The 19,990-nt window shown below is 34.3% G+C and overlaps 1 protein-coding gene across 1 annotated transcript in view; it reads left to right on the plus strand.

Annotated features, from left to right (window-relative positions):
• The window catches only part of LOC125668691 (titin-like), a 63,734-nt gene that overhangs the window by 14,342 nt on the left and 29,402 nt on the right, over nt 1-19,990 (plus strand). The window contains exons 4-7 of the mRNA XM_048903037.2: nt 12,811-13,043; nt 16,123-16,272; nt 19,249-19,333; nt 19,606-19,651. Of these exons, the coding sequence (XP_048758994.2) occupies nt 12,811-13,043; nt 16,123-16,272; nt 19,249-19,333; nt 19,606-19,651 (514 nt within the window). The remainder of the gene's footprint in view (nt 1-12,810; nt 13,044-16,122; nt 16,273-19,248; nt 19,334-19,605; nt 19,652-19,990) is intronic.

Raw genomic sequence — 19,990 nt, forward strand, 5'->3', positions numbered from 1 at the left:
TGAAAACCAGTGAAGGTTTTTGTGTACAATTTTAAGCATCAATTTTAATGATTGTTATTGGTTATGGAATTGAAGCTTCAAATTCACTTTAGGGGTATCTTTATCATTAAGTGCTTTAACGCTGGAATTCAATATTTGGCTTAATAGATTAGTATCTTGACATTGATAATGCACAAAATATAGATGAATGATTAGGTTTGTCTTCCATTTCCACCACAAGTACATGTACTAGTAGTTGTGCTGAAAATTCAAGCATTTCGAACCACTGCAGTTAGATTGCAGTTTTATGGGCTGAAAATCATACAAATGTTAATTTGCATTGTGAGTTCGATTGATTGCCTACGTCAGGCATGGACACACACTGAGGGGTTGAGATTGACATGCGACCCCCTGAGATTGGTGAAAAATACTTATATTTGCCTATTTTTATGCACTTTTAGTAGTGAAATACTAAATATTAGTTTAGTACCAAGTGTAAGTTAAACCCCTGAAAAAAAATTACATGGGTGGACTCCTCCTGGATAATTTTTTTTTAGATTGGCGCATTTATATGTAATTGCACTCACCGTAACATTATAGCATTGCCAGTATGTATTATTTATATTTTGTAGTATACAACTTTACTGCTTTTGAGACAAGTTGAAAAGTCTGTGCATATATCGAAAATGAAATGCATTGAAACAGCATGCTAATTCATAAGGTAATTGTAGCACATGATAAGTTTAAGAAAAAAGTAATCATTTTACAAGCTTATAAGCATAGGAACTTAGATGTATGTCTTAGTACTTCTAGAATAACAGCTAGTGAAATTGGAGCATGGAAGTTCTGAGTCACAAGGAATTAGTTGTCAGCTTGCAGAGGTTAAATTGTATCTATGATTGTTTCTGAACATAATATGGTATTGTGTTTGTGCAGGTTGGGTTTTTGATGTCGGTATGTATTTGTGAGAAATGGGGAGGGGATTGTTGTAGTCTGAATGGCTATTCACCTTTGACAGGACTTCACTACACTTGTCACTGAGGCTATTCTTAGATTTTGAAATATAAGTTTCCTCCTCCTATTAGCTCACCTGAGCAATGAAAGGTTTAAGGAGGAATTACACACCTGAGAAATCTGATATATAGATAGAAAGTGGAGGATAAGTACAATAATATTTATGAAATTGAAAACTTTCAAATAAATTTACTGTATTTAGTTAAAAATGTAGTTTTAGTAAAAAGAAAATTAAGACCTCTTCTGGACTTGAACACCCAATCTACAGACCAGCAGTTGACATGTTACAAGTATTGCTAATATTTATACATTTGTATTTTCATTCTTGTTTTAAAAGGAAGACGGCCATTATGACGATGTGTTATTCCTCCTTAAAAATCTTCTCTGATCAAAGTCTGCTCATCATGTTTGACTTCATCAGAACTGCTAGGGCACTTAATTTCAAACTAATGCCACAAAGCATCCTTGGGGGAAGGGATTTAAGTTTGTAGTGCCTCTTCCAAGGGAATATAATTGGAAAATAGGGTGGAATGTTTAGAAAATATTCAAATTAAAAAGCTGAAACTAATTGAGGTCAAACAATAAACCTTTGGGCCAAAGTGGAGCCGCAATCAGGGTTTAAAATATACAGGTAAGGATCATGTTTTCAAGAATCATAAAGCTATAATTGTCAAATTAAAACTCAAGTTTGATGAAATCATGACTCCCAGGACATGAGTTTTACAGAGAAATACATGTATTTTAAAGAAAATTTCTAAAGATTCACAAGAGAATGAATTGTATACTAAATATAGAAGGGATGTATATGGAGCTAAGATAGGCCTGCAATAAGGGTATAATTTAGTTTAGGATGTTGGTACCCAAATGATGTGCAAGGTGAGCTTTGGGGTTTCATGAGCCACCTTATTGTATATCATGTTTTGTATTTCATATATTATCAAAAGTAATGCAGATAAATTATTGTATGGACTGTACATTATGACATGCTAGGTTCTCCCCACCAGAACACTTTACTATTAGTCTAGAGTGATTATAGTAATTATGAAATCAAAAACTAGTGCAAATTCCCTGTGCTAAGGCTCTGAATTAGCAGATGAATCACACGGATGTCTGTATATGATTTCACAGGTGTCCAATTCAGCAAAAACTGTGCCAATAGAGGATAATATAGCAAATTACTGGCACAGAAAAGGAACTTTAAAATTTGGCATTTAGAATACTTCAGCATTTTAAAATCTTTGATGAATAGAAAATGAAAAGCATTAAAAAATGTCGAATGATAATGTCGATGATGAATTTGCATGCATCATCAGCTAGCAGATGATGCAGGGATTATTGAAACAGCATGAGATTGGCTTGTAAAAGAGTCTACTTAGTAAAGAATTCTCTATTTAAACATTTGAATGATTATATTTTAACAGAAACTAATAATCTTTATATTCTTCATTCAGATTAAAAATTCGAATCTTACAACAACTAGAATTCTTCGGTGCCATGCACTGTGTATGTCATAGTGTAGACAATGTACTACATAATTAGTGTAAAGGATGAGCATGCATGTACCCAATGTATGAAAGAAAGATCCGTAATTCTTTCAATATTTTTAAAATGAAAACACAATTGATAAAAAACAACATATCTGCAGATCTGCAGACGCATGTTACAAGTATTGATGTTATCAACCTTGTCACACCTTTTTGGTGCAGAATTGTACCTTGACTTGGTGAGTGATTTAAATCTACCCAGTTATAATAAAGAGAATGGTTGTAGAGAGTTTACTAGGTTATCTAATGGGGAGGTGTGGTAGAACTTGTAGACAATTTGTCAAAGGAAGGCGGGACTCGTTGTCTCGAGACAGAATATGGAAATATTTTGTATTGGTATCAGCAAATATGGATATATTGCTATTCAATTTAACGCCTGTTATTAATGTGTTCAATCTATTAAAATGGAATAACGTTTTGATTTTTGTCCTTTTGACAAGCAATTGAAAGTAGAAAGTTTGGGATCCTTTTAAAGGGTTGACTATCTTTGATAATGTTCAAGATTCAAAGATCCAGGTTTTTGTGGACGGAGTAACCTTTTTCCAACATCTCTCAGTGCTTTGTATCATAAAAGCAAACTTAAAGGATGATTAGGGATTTGTAAAGTACAATAGGTATTTTCACTCTCTCCAGGAAAAGCAGTTTTGTCCTGTCTTGCTGTCTACCTATCCATCATAAAATTTGTCAACAGAGTTTCTTCTATAGTGTCGTTAGGTGCATGTAGTTGTACAAGGCACCTATTGTTTTGTTTTTTAATACCTCCCTCCCCTCCAAACTTCAGGAGGTACATTGGAATCACCTTGTCTTCTGTCCGTCCATCCATTTGTCTGTAGACATCATTTATCCAGGGATATCTTAACACCATTGAGCAGATTTCATTAAAACTTGTATATATCTCTTATATGAGGAAGGAAGCTGTGCACCTGCTATTTTGATTGAGCTATTTTAATATTCAAGGAAGTTATAGATATTTTTTCCCAATTTGAAGGGGTGTTGTCAGTTTCCAGAGTATATTTTAAAAACCAGTGAACAGATTTAATTCAAACTTAGGTATATAATGAAGTTGTGCTCCTGTCATTTTTATTGAGATTCATTAACATTCAAGGAAATTACGGATGTTTTCATTTTACGAGTGTTTTTTCAACTTCATTGACTGTTGTCTGTCTGTCTGCCCATCTGTCTGTGGATGATTTTGTTAATAAAAGATGTGTTGTTTTCTGGCTCATGTATGCTGAATAGTAGTTATCCATGTAATATTATTCAATAATTATATTGAACATATTTTCAATATTTTGAGTAACACTCTGCTGCAGAATATATAGTCTTGCATTTATATTTAATTGCTCTCAACAATCATGTCAAAAGGATGTGTTTATTTTTCAATGAACACAAATTCACTATTTCCCACCATCCAATGTGTCCTGTGGGGGGTATTAGTCCTGCTAGGACAGTTCTAGTTTTCATCAAAATGATTTTCTTTAAAATTTTCTGCTGTATGAAACAGACATGGTCATTTTGATTATGGGAATGTTTGTGATTAGTTTCTACTACATGCTTAAATCTAATTAAGATTAGATCCTTTGATCTGCTCGTCTAAGATCGCTACACATAGTGTATGTAAATAAATATATAAATATATTTCAACTTTGAACAGCAAAAAAAATAAAAATGTACAAGTCCCTTATTATTTTTAGGAATTTTATTTTTGTACTTATTACAACCAAACAAAACCAAAAAATATATATATTAAACCCATGCATCCCTTTTTTACCACACAGAAATATATGTACATCATGAAAATATTTTACAAGCACTCCAATCGATCGTACATCTATCAACAATAGGCGGATCTAAATAACGAAATGTTTGCTCTATGTTCCAATAGCTTATTATATATATATCCCCTTAAGTGTGTAGTTTGATCATCAAACCGATGAACATGTGCTCAAAATTGCGGTGGGAAAACTTCTCTGTGAAAATCAGACATCCTGTGTTTGTAACATCGTTTCTCTATTATGTCATCTTTGCGATAAGCACCTTTTCTCATTGGCGCTATTATGTATATATGCCGTTTATAAGAATTTATAGATGTATTTTCCATATTTGTTAGACAGCTTATTCTCAGATTATGTATTGTAAATTCCCAGTGTATTTCAGACAGTGCAGAATTGATTTTTTCACCATGTGTCATCTGTGTCCTAAGATTAAGATGTAAAATGCTGTATGATATGTTGCCTGCTTTGTACAGGTATGACCATTGATTAAAAGCCAGCTTCTTCAGATTGATTTTTCAGTAATAATCACAGTCCTAATAGATTTTATCTAGACAGGTAAATGACTGATTTGGCTCAGAAGCACTGCAAATCCATAGGATACTTTTATCATGGGAACTTCCTGTTCTTTGTGGCATGGTATCTGAGGAAAAGATATGAAATGCTGGGTCACAAAAGTCAGACCCTCCATACATCATATATACCATGATTAACAAATGTCTATTCACCTTGGGTATCATTTTTAGCTCACCTGAGCTATAAGCCTTAAAGCATTCTTGGATAAAGGAATGTAGAATTGAAAGTTCTACAAATGAAGGGCCAGAACCTCGATTAAGAGATAGGGTGGGGTCATAATTCTTTCGTGGGAATAAAAAGTGTAAAAAATATTTTCAAAATCTTCTGAAGAACAGCAGGACCACCTTGGCTGAGGTGAGCATTGTGGCCTATGTGGGTATTCGGTCTTGTTGATTCAGGTGAGCATTGTGGCTATAATGGGCCTCTTCAGTCTTGTTGATTCATGTGAGCATTGTGGCTATAATGGGCCTCTTCAGTCTTGTTGATTTAGGTTGTTGCTTTGGCTAAATTTAGTCTATATGCATTAAAATTTCCATATGAGTCTTATCAAGTAAAGACCATTCAGTGATAAAGCTTCATTAATTTACAAGAAAATGCAGTGCTTTCTAAATTAAACCATTATCCAGGTGCATTACAAATTACCATATTATTTATTGGTATAGTGACCTTCTGAATTCACAGAGTATAAAAGTGTGATTGGAAGTAATTTTCCCATCAATGCTGCTATCAAATGAAAAAAACACATTAAAATTTAATGGGACAAGGTATTGAGTCAGTTTGGATGTCTATTCATGCCACACTCCGTGAGTCAGTAGATAAATTCGCAGGCTCACGTAGCCTTTCAGCGGGATAAGTATGTATATAAAATTTTATATGTCACCACCATCACTTCTATCACAAATGAAGTTGTAGGAGAAGTTAATCCCCCCTATCAAGTCTTCAAATTTAAGTAAGAGACATTACTTATTAGCAACAACTTAATGAATTAGGTAACACAAGTACTTTGGTGAGCTATTGTTATTGTTGTCTATGTTGTCAGTCCTCAGTCTTTGGCATTTGAACATTTTTTTCATCTTTTCAGACATTTGAACATTTTTGACATCTTTTCAGACATTTGAACATTTTTTTCATCTTTTCAGACATTTGAACATTTTTGACATCTTTTCAGAAACTATTGCCAATTTTCACCAATATTATTGCTGTGGAACATTTTTTTTTGTAGGAGGAAAAATTATGTAAATTTCATGTTCACTGTCCTTTTGGGATCCTAGCTTAAACCTCCAAAACTAATACATATTTGTGCATCACATGATAAATCCTAGGAATTTCGTTGGATAACATTGTCTATTCTATAAGTGATTCCGGTCACTATTATGCCAAGTGCTAGGACTATGGAATTTGCTTTACAGAGTTATCTGACAAAATATTTTGACACTTTCCAGGGCTTGAAGCTAATTTTTCATGTCACCAGTCCAGCCGGACTGATGGGGTATAATTTCAACCAGTCCGCAGAAAATTTTACCAGTCCAACAGAGTTTTCCAGAAATAATTAAACATATCTAATTTCGTTAATGTTATTAAAATGAAATTTAACTCTATGTCTTAGACAATATTGTAACACTTAAATGTGGGATTTATATTTACGAATCAGATTCGTCTGATATCTACATATCAAAGCATGCCAAATGTGTGTATAAAATTTCATAAGTACATTTGTATATGCTTTAGAAAATTATCCAGTCCCATTGGACTGACTAAAACAAATGTCAGTCAGTCCGCAAGACTTTTAACCAGTCACAGACTGACGGGCATATGTTAATTTCGAGCCCTGCTTTCCCCGCGATACAACGATAAGAACCTGTACATTGTGACGTACTTTTTCATTGTGATGTCATATTGTGCGAAGTGCACAGAGGTACATTTATATATTTAAGGAATTACTTTAATTCTGGGGCAAGTTATACGAGTATAAACTGGTTTGAGTCAGTTTATGCTTTATAATCCGCGAAGCGGATTATAAAAAAGCGTAAACTGACCCAAACCAGGTTATACTCGTATAACTTGCCCAGAATTAAAGTCATTCCTTATAATTTAATGTAAACTCGGAAAAATACAAGTCAACTGAGCCGCACAATGATTCACTTAGCAACAACGACGAAGCATCTACATGTAGCTATAGAAGGTCACCATCTTAACCCGTTGTCAATTTGTCTTAGTTCAACAGAGCCTAGCCTATTTATTAAATTATTGTATCGAAGGTGAAGTTTGTCATGACAGAAAATATGTGTAGGCTATGCATGCAATGCATATTTCGCTGCCCTTTAGAGATTGACTTTGAAGTCGCTCATCTCAAACAGATTGAGAAAATACGGGAAATTGCCACATTGTTTAGGCCGAGATCTACCCAAAGTAAGTCTTCAAACATCAGAAAATGCAATAATTTGCAGCTTTTAACTTTGTGAAAAATTCTACTACATGAAAACTTACCCTTACATGCAAAGTTGTCACTAATAGTAAATCCAACACAAGAAAATATGTAAGCAAGTGACAAATCGCAATCCACATGTCAATGTGATTGACGTCATGTGGTAAAATGTGACATATGATGTTTTTTTTTTGCTTTGTTGAAAGGCGGATCAGCAATGACCCCCCCCCCCCCCCCCCCCCAGTGAGAAATGTATTTGAAAATGAACAGGACAATTCTTACTTGGTAAATCATTAATTCGAATATAATATCTTTGTTTTAATCGATTTTAAAATTATTCGACCATACATACAGAGAAAGATGATTTACACAGTGATTAGCATACAAGTAGATGCTAATTGCGAATATTTGTCAGTTATTTCCCCTATTTCAAACATAGGTGGCGCAAGACTCGTTTACGTCCTTGTTGACTTCCGGTGTACATAAGATTTATGAGAGAGTGTAAGGTTTTTGTAGTGCAAATAGGGAGCTGGGGTAGAATTCCCGAGATATGAAGCTTTTAAAAAATTCATTTGGTTTATTGTCATCAAATGTGACAGTGACAACGATCGTTTTAAGTTCCACTCAGCGTCGTGCGCTATAACTTCAGTCTTCAGTTCAGTCCGACTTCACAGATATCAGATGACGACTTTGTTGCAGAAAGTATTTACGGAGGGGGGGGGGGGGGGGTTGGGTTTAAACATTTTCTGTGTAGATCGTAATATTCTGCATGAATGTTTTATGCTGAAATTGTATCTATCCTTAGTGATACAGACATCAATGATCTTATAATTCTATGACTCTCACCCCCCCCCCCCCCCCCCCTTTCTAGACTAGATCTATAATCGAACAGGGGAAATTTGAGTCATCAAATATAAACGAAGTAAGGTACAAAAATATATTTCCGATGTCATTTAAAAATTAATTTTAGAGTTAACCAAGGTCGTCAAAATATGAATGAACGCGATTGCTAACAGCACCACCCCCCCCAACCCCAACCCCACCACCCCCTCCGCCGTCACTCGGTACGACGACGCGACTGTAATGGAGGGGTGGCTATAATCAGACTGTAACTGTGAGGTAGTGAATATTCCTAGGTCTTCTTTTCGTTTTTGATGACTGGATTGTAAATTAATTTCAACACTTTACTTTCATTGTTAATTTTGTTAGAATTCAAAAAGTGTTGTGAAATATTGTTTCAATTTCAGAGAAACGAGTCTGGATTCTTCAATAGTCAATACGTATGAAATTAATCAAAATATGGGATGAAATTGTCAAACTTTCATAACTTATCAAAGTTTGCATTATCATAGTTATGTTGTTATGTCATGTTTATCAACTGACCCACGGAAGTACATACAGTCCAATAAGTCGAAGAAATGAATACCAGTCCTAGCCTATTTTAACTGTTGACGCAAACCAGAAGAAAAATACATCTCAAGAGATTAAGATATTTCTGAATTTTTTAGAAATAAAATTTGAATCATATCTACTTTTATTAAAATTAAATGCAAATTCATAAAGCTATAAATTCATCCAAGTGAAGTAAATACAAATTTCACTGTCATACATACAATGTTGTGTTTATAATAAAAGCCACATATAGGCCTATTGTTCATTGTGGTTTTTATTTTTAAAAATCATTGCATTACAATTTTCAATATTCACTTGTAACTTCGATTTCAATCTGAAGTATGAACATTCAAATTGACCTTCAAATTGAAAAGTGTACTACATTTGTTAAGTGATGTATTTTAGTATTAAATCATTCATATCATGAACTGTCATGGTACATATAAACATGATAAATCCTTATACATGAAAGTAAACACGGGTCAAATTATGTAGGCCTACATCAGTTTCCTGCAACACCATGGACAAATGTCATTTGGATACAACCATTCCTATACGCAGGATATAGTCGTGCTTTTCACGCAGAGTACAACCAACTCATAGTATATCAATCATAGTACATGTATATGGATGGAGACATGAATTTAGAAGTTGAAAGAAAGCTTGAACTTCCGTCTTAAACTTGCAATCCCAATTGTAATATTCAATTAAAATGTAGAAACTCGAAATTTTGAATCATTATTGTACAGCTAGAATATGGGGTAGTAAAATTTATTTGACCTGCCAATTTTTATGCTCTCGCTTGCCCTATATATGGACTAATAAAAAAGTTAATCACAAGGACTGTTTACCTACCGTGACGTCATCAGGTAAGTGATGTAAGTTAAAACACGCAAATAAACTGTTAACTGTGAAGTTAAGGTGTATGATATATTTGTACTCTGTATACATGTGCCTTCTCTATCGTGAATTTTATTTCATAGAGAGAAGTTATACATATACATTCACTATTACTACACATTTTAACAGCTTAATAATAGAAATTCAGAGATATATGGATATATTTATTTTAATAATTGATATTATTAATCCTTGATCGAGAGAGAGAGGGGGGGGGGGGTGTCCGCATCTCATTATTTTAAACATATGCAATTCAACAACTTATAAAGAATTATGATGTATTGTATATTATATATTCAACCTAAACTACTGTTTAAGCATGTAAACTTAATCAAGAAGTAGTTTATAATGAAAAATGTTCAGTGTGTATTGAATGTCTTTATTTAATCGATATGACGGAGAAAATTCGATTGCAGCTGAAACTCTCAACGTGCTTTCCTTCCCGCCAAGAGAGTCTTGCAATGCGTTTTCTAAGTTCGTCTCTAAGCGCAGTGATGTCTACGAACCGTAATCCACCATCGTTACTAAATATTCAACAACTTTCTAATCTAAATGTGTCCTTCCGACGCTCTCTTAAACTTGAGGTTAGAAACGCCTTGGACGTTAACGGATCGTGCGCCACCTGTAATCAAGGGCGAGTAATTTGAAGTTTTATTTGCCATTGACAACGAGAAAACAGTATGTGTATCAAACCAAAGTATCTTATTGTACACGTTGACTTTCTATTCCATAGAAGGCTGAAAACAGTGCTGCGATGTAAATTTAGAGAGAGAAAAAAAATATTTCCGGCTTCTGGTTGTCAAGGGGGTGTGTCCCCATACCAAACCAGGTTATACAAAAATAACTTGCGTTCCTCAATTGGATTTTGACCAATCAGAGACAAGGATACTATAAGAATTAAATTATTCTCAGATAGCCTTTAATTACTGAGCTGCATTCCTTTTCGGAGTTTTCTAGGATTTCTATATAGGATTGATCACTGTTCCAATTATCTTCACCTTTCATTTACCAGACGTGTTTACTAGTAAGGAAAAGAAAATAATGTTAGAAGCAACAAAATTAGAAAATGTAGAAAATATGAATCAAAATCAAATATTTACATGTAATCAAAATACACCTACTTCTTATAGGAATAATGTCAATATTAATCGTACCAGTCAAATAGCACATGTAATCAAAATACACCTTAACTTCTTATGTGAATAATGTCAATATTAATTGCCCCGAATTAATTAGTACATGCACACCAAACTTCAACGTTAGTAAATCGGTTTTTAATATTTACAACAAATAAACTACTAGTATTCATCATGTTTATGTAATAGTGAGTTCTTGTTGTTATGGTTGTTTAAAATGCATTGTTACAGTTATGTTATCAATTATGAATGTTAGAAATAAATTAAAATACAAAAAATCTATTTGATATTTTGTATATCATTAAATATTTGGTGAATGACAATTAAAATTGCATAATTGGCCACGAAAATAAAGTTTACAATAATTACATAAAGAAAACAAAATTATGGATACAAGTTTTATGATGTAGATATGATCGTGCCTGGATTTATCATGTAATGCACTAAACCCGGCCACCATTAATGACTGTTTAGGTGGGTACTATGCTCTCGTGGTGTTGCTTTGGAAAGCTAAATAGTGTCCACGCTGTCCCTCAGGCACTACTGCTTTCCAAAGCAACACCATGAGAGTATAGTACCCTCCTAAACGGTCATTAATAGGTAATTCATTCTTTGAAATATTCTTTTCTTTTGAACTTCAAGCTTAAAAACTGGGTGCATAGTTCGTGTGAAGTTCATGGCCCCTGGATTAGGGGTTGAAGATTCCAGAACTGATATGTATGGATCGTTTAGTAAAAATGCGTTATGTTATATAAAACAATGTTTTGTCTAGTTTTGAACATCGAAATAAAGTGCATTTTTATTGAAATTCATGACCCCTGGGTCAGGGGTGGCTCAGGTTCTAGGGTGGAGTAGCAGCTCGATTATATACGGCACTAATGTTGCTTTTAACCAGAATTGGAAAAATTAAACATCTTTTTTTACCATAAGGGCATGTATTTCTTATAGGTTTAAAGATAAGATTTACACGAAAGACCTTATTTATGTTTTATGATTATCAGGTGACTGTTAAGGCCCTCAGGCCTCTTGTCACTATAATTGTTTCCATTGTACTTTCCACACTACTTTGTTGACAATTAAGTAAAATTTGAACCCAAAACCTCTTAACACCAGAATCTGAATGCAGGAGTGTTATACAAGATATAATTAGCATTTCACATTCAAATTCATTTGGCACACTGTTGATGAAATTTTTATAGGGTAAATGGTCTCCATTACCTTTATTGATTGGTTATGTTATTTGACCCACTTTTGATCATGTCTATGATGTTGGATATTTTATAGACCGTCCTCAAGTTCCTTGTTTAATGTATTAGCCCAATGCCTAGCAATGAACAAGTGGCCTCTGTGTTTTATACCTGTTTGATATTGACACAGTCTCAGTTTCCCAAAATGCGAAGAAATGTATACTACACTGTATGAAAGTGTGAAAATTCTGTGTCTAATGTCATTGATCCTTCAAATCTTTCAATTAATTTTTAGAATTAATCTAAATATTTGTCATTTCTTGCAAAATTTCAACAAGCTGTGTTTGCACATTTATTGTTTAGTCCAAAATCAACAGGTCTATCAGATGTTTGAACATTTATCTCACTTAAAAATCTGTACCGAGTGTTGACTGTTTGAGCTGTATAATGGTAGACATTGCATGATAATATCCTGTTAATATACAAATATTTTAGTAAGGTAGAAGGGTTTTTAAATGGAGGTATTGACATACTTATTTGAATTCATTCATGACAAATGGGCCTCCTTGCTAAACCTTAAATACGATCTGTAAAGCCTATTCAAGAATTGCCAATCCTTCACAGATCCTCCAGAAAGTGGATGACTTTTCTTGGCATTGCAACAACAGATTATTAACCAGAGGAACTTTAATTGTTCTCTAAGAATTTGGTCTGCCTCTCTTTACATTCTTTTTCTGTAGAATAATAAAACACAGTTATCAGATATTCATTTTTAAAACTCTACTTATAGAATTAGATAGAATTAACAGAAAATATTTCAAGATCAAATATGTCTTCTGATCAAAGGGAAATAACTCTTATGATCTTTTTTTATTTTCAAAATAGGAATCTCGCAGATATCAGCAATGACAACCTTCTAGATGTCAGTGAGTTTATAGTGGCTGTTCACCTCATTAATGGAATATTGAGAGGAAGAAAGGTTCCTGCTGTTCTACCAGAAAACCTCACTGTAACAGACCAGGAGGAGGTGTCAGTTGAGCTACCCTCCGTCTCGGAAAGAGAAGCTTATGTCAAGGTGTTCAAGAAACATGATAAATCAGGAAAGGGTTTTATAAATGGTAAGATCAAGACAAAAATTGTTGATTTCTGAAATAAATGCACCAGTTCTGAGTCCCCTTTGACAAGTTTTGATTTTTTAAAGTGATGTTCATCCATTTGTATAAACAAGACTCCATTCACAACACAGTGTAAAATGCACTAGGTTACAGACATTTTCTCTTTTTTAAGCTAGAACTATTTTTTTTCCCCCATGATTTACTATAACATCTTGATTATTAAACTAGAACTCATTATTTCTCCCAATCCCTCCCATCGTGTTCTTTTATCTACAGTAAAACACACTTATAATGAATAAACTTATAATGAATTCACACTTATTGCAAAGTGGTATTTATTCCCCCTATCAGAGGAAAATAACAAAAAGATTTATTGGATATAATGAAGTTTGGTTCTAACAAACTCTTTTTTGCTTGCCTTGGTCAATTGATGTTCGTTATAACTGTGTTTTACTGTAGAATTCTTAATTTCTCCCCACCACTTCCATTCCAACCATTGAAATAGAATTCGTTATTTCTCCCTACCCCTCCCATCTGGAACATTTTTGACCTGACCTTCTGTCGCTAGGTTTGTGAACAGTTTTTCATATTCTACAGTATCAAATGTTGTAAATTGTGCAAAACATCTTCTTTGTGTGAATAAAATCAGTTTTTATATGACCATCAAAGATGTTCGTCTGTTTGTCTGTCCGGACCTTGTTGGCAAAATACAAAATAAACTGTAAACTCAAGGATCTTACAATTTGGTATATTTGATCACCATGATGAGAGGAAGATACCTATTGTTTTTCAAGGTCAAGGTCATAGTATCGCTTAGTAGGAAAACCTTGTAGGCAGGATACATAACTACAAATTGTGAGTGCTGTAACTCACTTGTAACTTAACAACTGATATTCAAATTTTGTTTGACCATTAGAAATACTTTAGTTAAGCATTGTAAACATTAAAAATGGAACAAAATAAGATTTTGAAATTTTTCAGTTCAAATCGGCCCGACCCTTAAGTGAAGTTGAATTACACAGCAGGTCTGTAGTGTCACACTTTTGAAATATTCATGTGTCAACACAGAGAACAATAATTTCTGCAATATGTAGACTAGGTGTGTTTACACCAGTCTGCAACACCCCCCACCTGCTGTCAGTTGGTATTCTATTGAGAAGAGTTCTGTTACAAGTGCAGTTCTACCTTGCAAACTGACATACACATAACACCCATTTCGGAAATCTTGTTTAAGTTTTGATACATTTAAAGTGTAAAAAGCAGTCACATATTTAATTTTCCACTTAGAACAACCTTGCAAAAAGCCAGAAATTCATAGGGCTATCAAATTGTAAAGGCATGTATAAAAATTTTTGGGGGAAATGGTTTTCATATGTGACCTATTGTAATTGATTCATCTCAGATACTACTGGACCAAGTTTTGCTAAAATTTGCATCAGTTAGGTAATACAAGCAAAAATGTGAATTTTATGACCCCTAAATCCCCATTGGAAACTGAGTGATGGGGGCCAAAACCTTAAAAAATGATGTCATCCTTAAACATCCTCTGGTATATTGTGAGGCTTTACAATTCATATAATAAGAATACATTATTTCTTTATCGATAAAATACTTCTCTTTGGCTTCTTGAAATCAAACAATTGATATAAGTACAAAGTAATAATGAAGAAACCAGAAGTCTCTACCACAGTTGTGGATTTTGTGATCTGGGGTTCTTTGGCTGTTATAGTGAAAATGCACTATTTCGGGATCTCTTCTCAATTCCTGGACACCAAACAACTAAATAAAGCAGGGAAATATCTGCTAATATTGTGAAATTCATGACCTTTGGGTCAGGGGTTCAGGACCCATGGATTTACATATGGATGTAGTAAGCACACAGACTGACTGCATGCTTAGTTAATTGGGAAGTTCTTGGACCTTGGGTTAAGAGTGTTTGAACTGGAATGAGACCATGTGAATCATACCTGTAGTGTAATTGAGATTTTGAAATGTCTTCCTGTTACTCCTGAAAATCTAGCAAACAGATGAAGTATAGGGATAAAATGTTAGTAAACATGTCTACCCGGTATTTGTCTATCAGTCTTTCGTCTTTATATCCTACTTTGTCTCTGAGCCACAATTTCGTATTGGATAGACATTAGAAGCTGATACTTGTTACAAAGGCTGATTATGTCCATAAAAAGTGTAAAGAACCTGTGCCTATTTCATTTGGCCTTTGTAATGGAAGGACATTAAGAACTCGGATATATAATACAAAGGTTGTTTATGAAAAGACAGTGTGTCATGACCCTAAATGAAGGTCATTTTCCAAGTCCAGGTCACTGAAGAAAAAAAATTAGATTTTTTTTTTTTCGTGGGCCAATTAATGAGCAGATAATCTGTAAAGGTTCTGAAGCAAGGACACTTGGACCAAGGTCAACATTTCTAGCATTAAAGTTGAAAATAGCTGCTAATTATAGGTTGCAACCCACTTTTCAAGAGACATTCATGGCTTACACTGAACACAAAGACTACTTTTGACCAAACATTTTATCATGACCCACCACTAAGGTTATTTGACCAAGGTCATTAGTAAGAACATTTAGAAACATTTCTATTGGTCATAAAAGTGAAGTGGGTGAAAATTAGATGTTCATACTAGGCATAAAGATTGAATATGACCAAACATGTGACATTACCATAAACTAAGGTTATTTTGTCAAGGTCTAGGTCACTGGCAAAAGTATTCAAAATATTTTTGGGACCACATCTTTAAAGTGGAGGAATTACAGAAATTTATACTAGGCATAGAGGCTGGTTATGACCAGACTGTCATGTCCATGGATAAACGTCAATCTGCCAAAGTTGAGGTAACTAGTAAACATGTAAGAAATCTTATAATGGAGTGATGATTGAAGAACATATGTGACCCAAAGGTTATTCATAGATAAAGGGAAGCTGTCCAGGAAATTATTTAATATTCAAAATGTATACTGTACATGTATTTTTATTTCATTATTCATAGCTTGGTGCCTGTTCATCTATACAACTAATATGGTTTAAAGATATTGTCACAATTTTCTTCATCACTCATTGACAGGTGAAGATGCGGTTGAGATATTCAAGGCATCCAAATTGGAATCTGAAAAGCTGGCCTCCATTTGGGATTGGAGTGACCTAAATAGAGATGGTCAGTTGAGCAGTGATGAATGGTCAGTGGCGTGCCATCTCATACGACATTTAAAAACTGGTCAGTTGACTTCCATCTAGGCAAGGCACATGTTGTGCTCAAGAAGCTGTACAATTTTCTCTGTCAGTGCTTTCTGTTACCTATTTGCAGACAAAAATTCTAGGGATTAATTATTAACTGATTAGTAACAGTTTTTTATGTGTACTTTGAATATACACAAAATATTTGACCTCTTGACCTTGGAGTTTGGCCGTATGGGGGGGTGGGTGGGGTGTATAGGTGGTCAAAATAGTTATTAATTACATTTATATGTTAGGCCTTAATGGCTCAGCACTACATGTATAGTCAACATCCACATTGCATGGCCATATTGTACAATCTTTTCATACTTTTCATGGTAAAAGAACAACCAAGTAATAAAATCTACGATTCTCCCAAAACCATTAGTAGGGGTTAGCATACACTGACAGAGCATGCATGAGGTAAAAATTATTTTGACCTACATACATATAACTAAAGGCCTGTTCCAATTAATAGAATACTTGATTCTAATGATCCGGCGTACTCGGGTTAACTGGCACGCTTTAGTGCGAGCTGTAATTTCGCACGCATCCTACCGAGTAAGCCGATTGATTATTCAAACTATCAAATTGTGAATAATCATAATTACACCAGAAGAATGTTGAAAAAGGAATAATTTCTGAGTTGTTTTTTTTTTATGCCCCCCCCCCAAAGAAGAGGGGCATATTGGTTTGCACCTGTCGGTCGGTAGACCACATATTGTCCGCTCAATATCTTGAGAACCATTCACTTGATAATAATGATATTTCATATGTGGGTTCATTATGAGTAGAAGAGGACCCCTATTGTTTTAAAGGTCAAGGGTCAATCTAGTGTGGACGTAGGAATATAATGTCTGTTCAGTATCTTGAGAACCCTTTGCTTAAAAGACATCAAACTTGGCACACTGGTACATCTTCAGGAGTAGATGACCCCTATTGATTTTGAGGTCATATGGTCAAGGGTCAAACTGGGCATAGTAATATACTGACCATTCAATATCTAGAGAACCCTTTGCTTGGCAGACATCAAACTTGGTACACCAGTACATCTTCAGAAGAAGATGACCCCTATTGATTTTGAGGTCACATGGTCAAAGGTCAAGGGTCTAACTGGACATAGGAATATACTGTCCGTTCAATATCTTGAGAACCCTTTGCTTGACAGACATCAAACTTGGTACACTGGTGCATCTTCAGGAGAATATGACCCCTATTGATTTTGAGGTCACATGGTCAAAGGTCAAACTGGACATAGGAATATACTGTCCGCTCAATATCTTGAGAACCCTTTGCTTTACAGACCTTAAACTTGTACACTGGTACATCTTCAGGAAAAAATGACCCCTATTGATTTTGAGGTCACATGGTCAAAGGTCAAGGGTCAAACTGGACATAGGAATATACTGTCTGTTCAATATCTTGAGAACCCTTTGCTTGACAGACATCAAACTTGGTACACTGGTACATCTTCAGGAGAAGATGATCCCTATTGATTTTGAGGTCAAAGGTCAACCTGGACATTGGAATATACTGTCCGCTCAATATCTTGAGAACCCTTTGCTTGACAGACATCAAACTTAGTACACTGGTACATCTTCAGGAGAAGATGACCCTTATTGATTTTGAGGTCTCATGATTAAAGGTCAAGGGTCAAACTGGACATAGTAATATACTGTCCACTCAATATCTTGATAACCCTTTTGCTTGACAGACATCAAACTTAGTACACTGGTACATCTTCAGGAGAAGATGACCCATATTGATTTTGAGGTCAAAAGTCAATTGTTGAACTGAACTTAGTAATATATTGTCTCCTATATTTTAAGAATTATTTGCTTGATTGACACCAAACTTGGTACACTGGTACAGCATAAGGAGTAGATGACCCCTATTGATTTTTAGGTCACATGGTCAATTCACTCTTGACATAGGAAGATACTGTCTGCTCAATATTTTGAATTGATGATACTACTATCAATTAAATAATGTGTGTGTATAAAACCCTTTTCAATTTTGCACCATGGGGGGGGGGGGGGGGGGGGGGGGGGGGGGGGGGGGGGAGCATATGTGTTTTACAAACATCTCTTGTTTCAATAAATTTTAAAAATGCACAAAAGGGTGTAACAAAAAAATATTGGAAGGGCTATCTTTCCATTAAAAAAAAAGTATTTTCAGCCCTGTATTTTGTCAGTTCTTGAAAGTTCATAAATAAGCAACCTTTTTTTAGGTTGGTCATCATACTTTACAAGCTCTACATTGTATGTGTTAATCATTTTGGACTAGTGCATTACCGGCCAATTCTGCCATGATGTAAAGGTATTGACAAAGCAAACTACTGAATGGAAGTTCATAATCAATACTTTCATGGGTAAACGTTATAGATTTTTACTAGATAAAGGTTTAGTCTGTTTTAGTAGAATAAGGATTTGTAATACTTTTTAATTTTGGTAAGACCTATTGATATTCCAAGATATGGTAGAACAGTATGTGAAAATAATTTATTTAGGGTGTGATTTTTTTTAAAACATAGCTTTTAATTAAATGAATACTATATTTTCTGATCAATACAAATGTTTTTCATGAATTTCTTATTTGTGTAACTTTAAAATTCCTGCAGATTTTAAGAACTTTTTATGAACCTGGGTGTTTTGATCTCCTTTTGTTAGTCATCTTAAACCGTATTCAATTCTATCTGTTATTTTGTTAATGTTTATCAGTTTCTATTGTCCAGATTTTAAATTCCTAAAGAAAGAATGGGTGAATTAGGGCCTAATCATTGCAGAATCTGCTTCCATTAAATGTTTAAACCCTTCATCAAACAAAAGCATCCATCGTCTCATTAAAGATGTGTCGGTTCATGATATGGGCCAAAAATATGCAACTTGATAAACTGATAGTTAACAAATAAGGAATATATATTTTCGAGCTTGTGCAGATCAGGATGTGAATAAGCCTTTGTTCTTCTGTTTGACAGGGAAATCCTTGAATGGTGTCCTGAATCCTTTCAAGATAGTACCTCATAAAGTTTCACCAACATCACTACTGGCTCGGAAAACCAGGTAATCACTATCATAATGCTTTCAGTTACATCAGAGTACAATTGTATTCAAAACACATATTTTGCAAGAGTTTTGATGCTGGAAGTATTAATGGAAAAGTATGGGTTATGTAAAAATTTGATTTGAAACTTGTGAATAAGGGTATAATGATTTGAGGTGATCAAATGATAAGGCAGACTGGTACAGTAAGGTGCTACACATAAATATTGTCTTTCTTGCAATGATATCATGGGAGGGGGAAATTATATCTTGTACATTTCATGCATTTTCAGAATTGAGGAGTATGAAAAACACAAGCAGAGACTGATGCAGTTAAAGGTAATTTGAGGATTCATTGCAAACATTCCCTCGATGATGAAGTCTGTGAACAAAATTTGTGAAGTAGCCATCTCCACAATTTTAAAAGATGTCTAAAATTCTTGTATAATAGAACAATTTTCCATTTACTAACTAATTGAATTCTAGTATTTTGCAAGTCAAATGAACCTAATTTATTCAGAATAATTTCGTCGGGATGACTGTGTCCTGAACGATTAAGAGTGATATTGGTCAATGAAGACTATTTTCACAATGTATCCATAGTCTCACATGTGAATATACATCAGTAAGAAGATAAAAGAAACCTAGTAAAATCATATATGCAAACCATACAAAGTA

This window comes from Ostrea edulis, chromosome 4 (genome assembly GCF_947568905.1).
Source record: "Ostrea edulis chromosome 4, xbOstEdul1.1, whole genome shotgun sequence".
Lineage (NCBI taxonomy): Eukaryota > Metazoa > Mollusca > Bivalvia > Ostreida > Ostreidae > Ostrea > Ostrea edulis.